This window comes from Phaseolus vulgaris, chromosome 5 (genome assembly GCF_000499845.2).
Source record: "Phaseolus vulgaris cultivar G19833 chromosome 5, P. vulgaris v2.0, whole genome shotgun sequence".
Taxonomy (NCBI): Eukaryota; Viridiplantae; Streptophyta; class Magnoliopsida; order Fabales; family Fabaceae; genus Phaseolus; species Phaseolus vulgaris.
In genome coordinates, this window is record NC_023755.2 from 28901617 (window position 1) to 28910920 (window position 9304).

The 9304-nt window shown below is 28.4% G+C and overlaps 1 protein-coding gene across 1 annotated transcript; it reads right to left on the bottom strand.

Moving 5' to 3' along the window:
* Nucleotides 1–5390: 5390 nt before the first annotated feature.
* On the bottom strand, nt 5391–7257 carry LOC137834475 (vascular-related unknown protein 4-like). Its single transcript, XM_068642518.1, has 2 exons — nt 6576–7257; nt 5391–5795 (listed from the first exon to the last, which is right to left on the bottom strand). The coding sequence occupies exons 1-2, from the start codon at nt 6900–6902 to the stop codon at nt 5658–5660; spliced, it is 465 nt and encodes a 154-aa protein (XP_068498619.1). The 5' UTR covers nt 6903–7257; the 3' UTR covers nt 5391–5657.
* Nucleotides 7258–9304: the final 2047 nt, after the last annotated feature.

Consider the following 9304-nt stretch of genomic DNA (forward strand, 5'->3'; position numbering starts at 1 on the left):
TATCATAACAAGTATAAGTATATACAAATATTCAAATGTCAAATATTTATGTCAAATGTATAAAAAAAACCTAAAAATTTAAAAATTATATTTCATTTTTGTCAAAACACTAATTTAAAATAACAAATTCTATTTTTATAAACAATTAAAATTTCAATAAATAATAACTATCTACATTTATTATTAAAAAATCACATTTCTTGTCTAAACTTTTACCCTTTTTTTTAATTACTATATTATTTTGTATAATTTTTTAAATTATAACATTAACTCAAATATAAAAAAAATCCTAAACATTAGAATTATTTTTTTTCCATTCTGTCAAAATTTTATTTTTAAATAAAAAATTCTATTTTTAAAAAGAATTCAAATTTCAAAAAATAATAACTATCTAGATTTATTATTAAAAAATCATATTTCTTCTCTAAACTTTTACTGTTTTTTTAATTACTACAACATTTTTTATAATGTTTTTAATTATAACATTAATAAATTATGTTAAATCTAAAAAAATTAAAACCCTAAACATTATAAATTTTTATTTCCATTCTGCCAAAATTTTATTTTTAAATAAAAAATTCTATTTTTTATAAACAATTCATTTTTCAATAAATAATAACTTTCTACATTTATTATTAAAAAATCAAATTTCTTCTCTAAACTTTTACTGTTTTTTTTTTTTATTACTACAACATTTTTTATAATGTTTTTAATTATAACATTAATAAATAATGTTAAATCTAAAAAAATTTAAAACCCTAAACATTATAAATTTTTATTCCATTCTGTCAAAATTTTACTTTTAAATAAAAAATTCTATTTTTTATAAACAATTCAATTTTCAATAAATAATGACTTTCTACATTTATTATTAAAAAATCAAATTTCTTGTCTAAACTTTTACTGCTTTTTTTTAATTACCACAACATTTTTTATAATGTTTTTAATTATAACATTAACAATTTATGTAAAATATAAAAAAACCCTACAAATTACAAATTTTTATTTCCATTCTGTAAACATATTCATTTTAAATAAATAAATATATTTTTTTGATAAACTATTAAATGTTGAAAAAATAATAACTATCTACATTTATTACTATAAATTGAAATTTCTTATCTAAAATTTTTCTGCTAAAACATTTATTTTCATTTTGTAATTTATAAGATTAATAATTTATGTCAAATATAAAAATAAAAACCCTACACATTACAAATTTCTATTTTCATTTTGTAAAAATATTTATTTTAAATAAATAAATAAATATTTTTCTTATACAAAATTCAATCTTATAAAAATAATTACTATCTACACATATTATTTAAAATTAAAAAATTCACCAAAAAATTAAAATCTTTAAAAATACAAGAATAAATTACATAAACAACTTAACATGCAAAATTAATTTACTAACTGTACCGACCAGGTCATCGGGTGTGATGACGTGGACAAGAGAAAGGTAGGTGGTCAAGAAGTCAACATAGTCGCCATATGTAGAAGCGGCGTTCTGCAGTATACATAATCGGTTATCACCGAGATGTGTCACTGCCAAGATGAGTCATCGCCCAAAAGAAGGACATCGCCTAAGCAAGACGTCGCCCAAGCGAGACGTCGCCCAAGTAAGACATCGCCCGAAGAGTCAACCCGCGTGACTGAAGCATTTCGCAGAGAAGAGGGCCCACACGATGGAATAACCCTAAGTTGGGTGGTGGCGCTGTGGGACCCTCCGCACAGAATAAACGATCAAGTCAAAGGGGCACGTGACAATGCCCACGTGCTCATTAAAGATCTCCAAGGAAGGCTGCATGCCTGACACGTGATTAATTAGGGCACACACGAAGTATGATGGCGCGAGAGATACGGCGCTCAAGTTAGAACCCAAGCGGCCACAAGGTTAATCATTGCACTCCAGATAAGGAAAGTCCATGTGCCAGATACGCTCAGATCCTAGGGATAGCGACGCAAGGACCTTCTCCAAGGAACCCTAGATAATAGCAGCAGCGCAAAGGTAAACCCTAGTTTTCACCTATATAAAGGGCACAAAGAACCCTAGTAAGGTACGTTTTTCACAGCTACACGAGTTTTAACCTATTTCTCATAAGTCACACAGAGCAAAAACCCTAGTTGTCTTCGCAGCACCCTGCAGGGAGCACAAGGCAATTAGGGCAACACAGTGTTAGCCACACAGTTTCAGTCATTGAGATTATCATACAGTTTCCAGTCACTTTGGTGTTTCTCGCTAGCTGACTTGATCGTCGGAGTGCAAACGGCCGCGAGGACACCCCTTTGTTCACTTCTTTCAGGTACTCACAGACGGAGCAGGACGAAGGTGCCCTAGCTCGCGAGGACAAGCCACGTGTAAAGACGATCCCGGTCAACCGGCAGGAACACTAACTTATTAACATGAATCACTACTATAAACCTTAAAAAAATGAATTACAAAACCATAATCTTTAAAAAAATAATATAGATCTGAACGATAAATTTAAACCACATACAAAAAATACAAATAAAAAAAACTTGAACACCAGTACAGGAAGATCAATTGAACTAAGATGAAGAACATCAGCACAGGAAGAGACTACAAAGCTGTGTCTGAAAAAAAAAATTAAGCAACACAAAAATTAAAATTTTGGAAAATACTTTAACATAACCGATTAAGCAATGCGTTATTAAAACAGGATAATCGATTATCCAAGCATTTCAGATACATAATCGATTATTGATACACCTAAAAAACCAACATAATCGACTATTGTAACACATAATCAATTACCCAACGTTTTACACATATGACATAATCGATTATGCTCCAAAAACAAAGACCAGATAATCGATTATGCAACGAAAATAATTGATTATCCACTATATTTTACACCATAATCGATTATTCACTCCCTCCTTTTTCACTCATAATCGATTATATGAAAATAAAAACCAAGCCAATGCTTACCTCAGATCAAACAACCACTGCGAAAGTCACCCCCTACTACTATGATGCCTCAGGAACCTCTCCAAGCTCACTTTACTTTGAGTTTCTTTCACTAAATTACGAAGTTTCAAAGCACTGGTTTTATATACAACTCAAACAACAATTAATAGGCAACCAGCTACTTCACCCACTGCATTCATGTCATTCAAATGAATTGTTTGGTCAAAGGATTCCTGAACCAAAGTCAGGAATCTCATGCCATAAGTAAACAATGCAAAGGTGCATGACAGTGGCATTTTTTTCGTTGCATGAAGGCACCCACGTGAAGAAGAAATGAAAATAACGAAGGGTACATTGGTAACTAATGATCTGTGACGTGGCTTTCCCTTCCCTCCTTTCTACTTTCTCTTCATTCCTCACAAGAACCACTACCCCCTCTACTTTCTCACCATCTCCTCCCTCACCCGCATGCAACTATGGAACCAAACGAGGGTCACTAGGACATTTGTCGTCAACTACAGTGCACCCCCAGAAGCGAACATTGGCTAAGTGTGTGTTTGGATTGAGGAGAGGATGTGTGAGGATTTGAGAGAGTGGATGTGTGAGGATGTTAGAAGAAAGTGTGAAAAAAGTGAGGTTATTTGGATTATGGTATGTTAGGGTGGATGTGTGAGGAAAGTTTATGGGAGTTTGTAAGTAATGAAATGGTTGAGGTTTTTTTAATTTTTTTTAAGTGTAAAATGTAACTTTACAAATTTATCCTTGTATTTAAAAATATTTAATTAATGAAATATGATGTATTTTTATGTAAATTTAAGTTAATTAAAATATTTTAAATTATTTTTGGTACAATTGAATAAGTTATTTCGATATCATTAAATAATTATTTGGTAAAAAATACGAGTTACTTAATATTATTGAAACATGAAAATAATCATAAAAATAATATTATCTAAGCATATACAATTTTTTTGTTACATTTATTTATACATTTTGAAAGATTTTTATATTCATTGATTTAGATTGTATGTAGATACATAACCATGTAGATACATAACTGTGTAGATATTTTATAATAAAAAATATTATATATATATATTAAATTGTACAACAAATTTATTTATAAAGAAAAGAAAATATATAGAATAAAATATGAAATATCATAATATGATAATTGTGATGGAAAAATAATAAAAATAAAAGGTGTTATTATATATATTATTGTATGAATGACAAAACAAAAAGGAAGGCCAACAAGGGAAAACACCACAACCCTAGGTGGTTTTCCCCTCAAATCTTTGCATATGAAGAGGATGAGAGGAATCACTCTCCATGCATATCCACTCTCTCCCTTCCCTGCACATCCCTTGATTCAAATCATGGATATTCATTCACATCCTTCCTCTTGAAGAGTACAACCGTTAAAGCAAAGAGAGCCTAACACACCCCAATTCAAACACACCAAACTTTCTCTACAATTTCTTCTCAAATTATCACACTTCCACTCCTCACACCCTCAACTTTGCACTTTCTAACCCAAACAAAACATAAATGTAATGTTCTCACAATTATCTTACTATTCCCTATCTTACTATTCCCTCCCTCTTCCAATAATTACTTCAACGATATTTTATTTTATATTTTTTTGAGTTATTTTTCTCTTATGGATTTTGAATTTTATTTATAAGCTTACCTTGAGATAGGTTCTCTTATTTACATAATATCTTGACTTTTTTCTTTTCAAGATATGTGTTATTATTCAAGTTTTTTTATTTTTCTTATATTCAAATCTCGAGTTAATTTATCTGAATAGTGCATAAATTGATTTCTTACTTTAGTTAATTGGTTTAAATTAAGTGACTTTCATATTTGACATAAATGCGGGTAATATAAAAATCAACTTATTAACATGGTATGAAATGAACTTTATATTATTAAAAATCTAAATATAAAAAAATCTAAATATAAAAGTGTGTCTCGATATTTAGTAAAAATGAAAAAGTTAGATAAGATATAAAAAATGAGACCTATAAACTTTTATTTTAAGGTTTTGAAGTAGAGATGGTATGTAATATATAGAAATCAGAATTTTTACATCTATTTAAAAGAAGGAAATGATGTAAACAATGTCTCTAGCATGTAATTCTTGAAAGTAGTTAAATCAAGTCTATCATACTTAATTTGAAACTTTAATGAATATCTATTTAAGAATAATAATCATTGATAATAATTAAGCTCTCTCAAATAAAAATTATAGTAAAAACAAAAAATATTTATTTTTAATTCTTTTAGAATTCAAATAATTTCTTATGCATAGTCTTTACTTCATAATGGATTATGTTACATATATAAATATATAAGTGCTATTAAATGTACAACCATGCCATAATATATATATATATATATATATATATATATATATATATATATATATATTTTGCTCCGAAGAGAGAAATTTGGAAACAATGATTGATTCATTATATACATAAAACATGTTCTAGCTGTCTGCCATGATTCTCTATTGACTTAAAAAAAGATTATCCATTATGTGCAGTAATTAAGAGAGAGAAATTCATAAGTATTTTCGACACTAAAGCATTCATAATTTTCTCATTTTCCTCTTTCTTGTTGCATTGGATCTCATATTCCATATTTTTTTCTGTGGGTGTCAATCGATATTTTCCCAAATGCATATATATTGGGTGGTTTATCATGGAACTAATCAACCTATATATTTCGTTATCATCGACAAAGGAACTAAGCAAAGACCTTTCTTCTTCAATTCTGTGTGGTCATTGTCCCTTCTATTAAAAACCAGTTCTTGACTTTCATCTCTTTCTCTTTGGGTATTTCTTTTTTCCTACAAAAACAAAAGAACAACTTTTGTTAGCTTAAAAAATATACTTAACTCGTTCGTTAATTTAGTTCCTCAATCAACATGCATGTATGGATTGCAAGCTTCTGGGTTTGAAGAAGGACATAATTTCAGTCTAGGGAAATGTAGAATGAAAAAGGTAATTTTCTTTATTAGCAATAACAATAACTAAATATTAAAGCACTTTCAGATATACTAATCCTTATCCTTACATAAGAACACTTTAGTCACCTAAAAGTTCAAATATAAAATCAGAAAACTCTAACTAAGTACAGAATAGTTATGCAAACCACAACAAAAATCCAATTACTACTCAAAAGCTGCATACTTACGTAAATAAAAAGTCCATACTAATCCCATTTTTCAATTACAGGACAAGTGTGATTAACATGATTTCACCAAAACATCTACTCACCTAAGATAGAAATAAAATTTGAAGTAAAAGGTTCCAACTTTCAATTACTCAAGCACAAAATTCGGGTTTTTTTTTCATATATATTATCTTTCCTTCCAAATGTAAAAAATAATTATACATATTATATATTATCAATAATATGTACACTGAGTTTATCAAATTAACATGGAAATTGTCCATTTTTTCTTTCCCTTTTGCTTTTGTAAAACTGGTTCTCCCAGAATATTTTCAATAAATTAAATAATTATAAAATTTACTAGCATGTTATATATACCTTAACTCACACTAAATGAAAGAAAAGGCATTAATGCATACATAGGAAGAAGAAAGGAAGAAGAAAAATAATGAACCTTGCAGCCTTTGACAGGAGAACTTGCTGTATCTTCTAAAGCATCATCAACCAGTAAAGCAGTTTTGATCTTCTTTCTCTTCTTGAAGCTTGATTCCTCAGGTTGTGTGCTGTCATCATCAGTTAACATTTTCTTAGCAGCAGACACAAAGGAAGTGGAGTATCTATCAACACCAGAGAAAGACACAGAAGAACAACATTTCTGATCATCAAAATGGTTGTTAAGGAAATCCTCAAAGTACTTAGTCCAACCACTCTCCTCAGAGGAGTCACACTCACTTTTTGTCTCATTCTTGGGAGAAGGAGCTTTGGTTATGGCAGTACTCATAGAAGCCACCTTGGTTTTTTATCTGAAACCCAACAAAATAAGATGAAGAAACGATGAAATATTAGTGGGGTTGGGTGGTGAGCAGCTTTAAAGAAGCAATGAAGAGTATAGTTTTAAAGAAGCAATAAACAATGAAGAAATGGGCATAAAGATGATTAAATATAGAGGACTTTGGAATCTTGAGGTGGGACACAGAGTTGGGGAAGTTAATGTTAGCTATATGTCTGTATGTGTGTGAGTGTTTGACCTTTGTGGTATGTTGGAAGAGATTTGGCAAAATTTTCTTCATGGCGGAGTTAACTTTCCACCATTGCTTTGAATTAGTCATTGCTTCGCCCTAGCTAGAGAAGCTTGCAAATCTTCTTTCGGCTTAATATTTCCCTAATCTCTTCAAAGTCTCACCACAAAAATTACTCTCATCTTTCTAATAATTTGGTTATATATATCATAATCAATTTCTCCTGAAAGGGCTTCTCTTTTTGCTGGTTTTATATGCATAGTTCACTTAACTTCTTTGCAATGCAAATTGACTTCGTTGAATTATGAAATATTATTATTTTAATGATTTTGTATATGTAATATTTCAAAATGACTTGTATATAAAGATGGTTAGATAGAATGTCTTTCTCATAAATCATGATGCTCTCTATCAATAGAATAGTGTTTTAGTTGTAAATATAATAAATATTTGAGAAAAACAAATTAACGGATATAATCAATTCAAACGTTCACATCCAATTATAAATATACCTATGTAGTTGGTTGTGAAAGCTTGAGTTAATCTATATCTATTAATCATCACTCTCTCACTTACGGAATAAGAATGTTACAAAGAACAAAAAAAAAATGAAAAAAAAACTCGAACAAATAAAAAACAAGATGTAGATTGAGAAAGAATGCAAGATGGCACCTATGGTGAGGAAGTGTGTAATTATTTATTGTGGAAAAATGTGATAATGGTTATTTATTAATTAAATATTAATTGAATATATATGAAGACTCGGTACTAAAGACCTTATATAGTTATCATTTTTATTTCAATTTCATCCAACTACAAGGAATAGAAAAAAATAATAATTTAGAAGAATAACTCTAGTAATATATATATATATATATATATATATATATATATATTATCACTAAAAAAAACACATAATAAAAATAACATAACCAGTCTCACAAAACAAGTCTGAAAAATTCTTTTGACATTATTATTATTTAAAAAAACATACAAGTGCTAAAAAAAAGCCATCCCACTGTACACCATCAACCTGTGGGATGCGATGATGAAAAAATGAAATATATAGTATATCTCATATTCGTAGAGTAGATGAAAAATAATTAGGAAAATAGGTGTTCACAAATATTTTAAATAAATATATTGTTAAGAAATAGAGGTAGAAAAGAGTAACTAAAAAAAATATACTTTATCTAATTCAATTTTATTGGTTAATAAATATAATACTTTAATAAAAACTATAGTTTCACCCTTATTGTAAAAAAATGTGGGCATATTCTCCATATCTTCTTGGCATAGAACCTTGAAAATGTCACGAGAATTGGGGAGGTAAAGAGAATGAAGAGGGTTTGCATATTTTTTAATGGTGACTTTAATTAAGTTTCTTGATTTCATAATTTAAAGGAAGTGATCCGTTGAAAAAGATAAACAAGTAAGGCATCATGATTGGGTGGAATGATGTATTGAGAATTTAATTTTGTTGACTTAAACCATAAACAAACACACGATTGTTTTGAAAAGAATAAAGATAGATGATGACTTTGGCGTTTGTTGTTGCCCATTTGTTTAAGCACTTTTTTTTTCTAAATTTTTTGATGATGTTGCTTCATAATTGTTTTATCTTCTTCACCTCTGAAACTACGTCATCAAAGATCCTATCAAAGGATATTGATTTTAATTTTTAAAGAGTTTACCATTGCCCTGCACCCACAAAACTTACTTCAAAATTGTAAATTAAAATAATAAAAATTAATTTTTATCCTTAATTTAAACTTTAGATTTCTTATATTAAAAAAATTGTTGTCACTATATGATAATGTTTATATTAAAAATTCGTTTATTACCTAATTAAAAAAAAAATACTATATAGTAGTTTTCTTACTATAAAATGTCTAAATTTTTTATTAAAGAAAAAAACTAATTTCATCTTATAACTAGAAACGAAAAACACACTCTTTATCCGATTATATCCAAATTAACACTCTTGGATTTGAAAAAAAAAATGTGAAAAATAAATAGTGTAACAACAAATTAATAGAAGTTTTTTTAACATTCGTTAAATTTCAAAGATTAATTTTAAAATTCCAGTAAAATAGTATGAATTTTTTAACCTTAGTTAAATTCCAAAGGTTTATTTTAAAACCTCAATTAAATAATGGAGGTT

Excerpts from the sequence above, each read along its gene's own strand:
- LOC137834475 (XM_068642518.1), bottom strand. The coding sequence starts at position 6,902 with ATGAGTACTGCCATAACCAAAGCTCCTTCTCCCAAGAATGAGACAAAA. Across the intron at positions 5,796-6,575 it reads CTCCTGTCAAAGGCTGCAAG|GAAAAAAGAAATACCCAAAG; the intron begins GTTCATTATTTT and ends TTGTTTTTGTAG.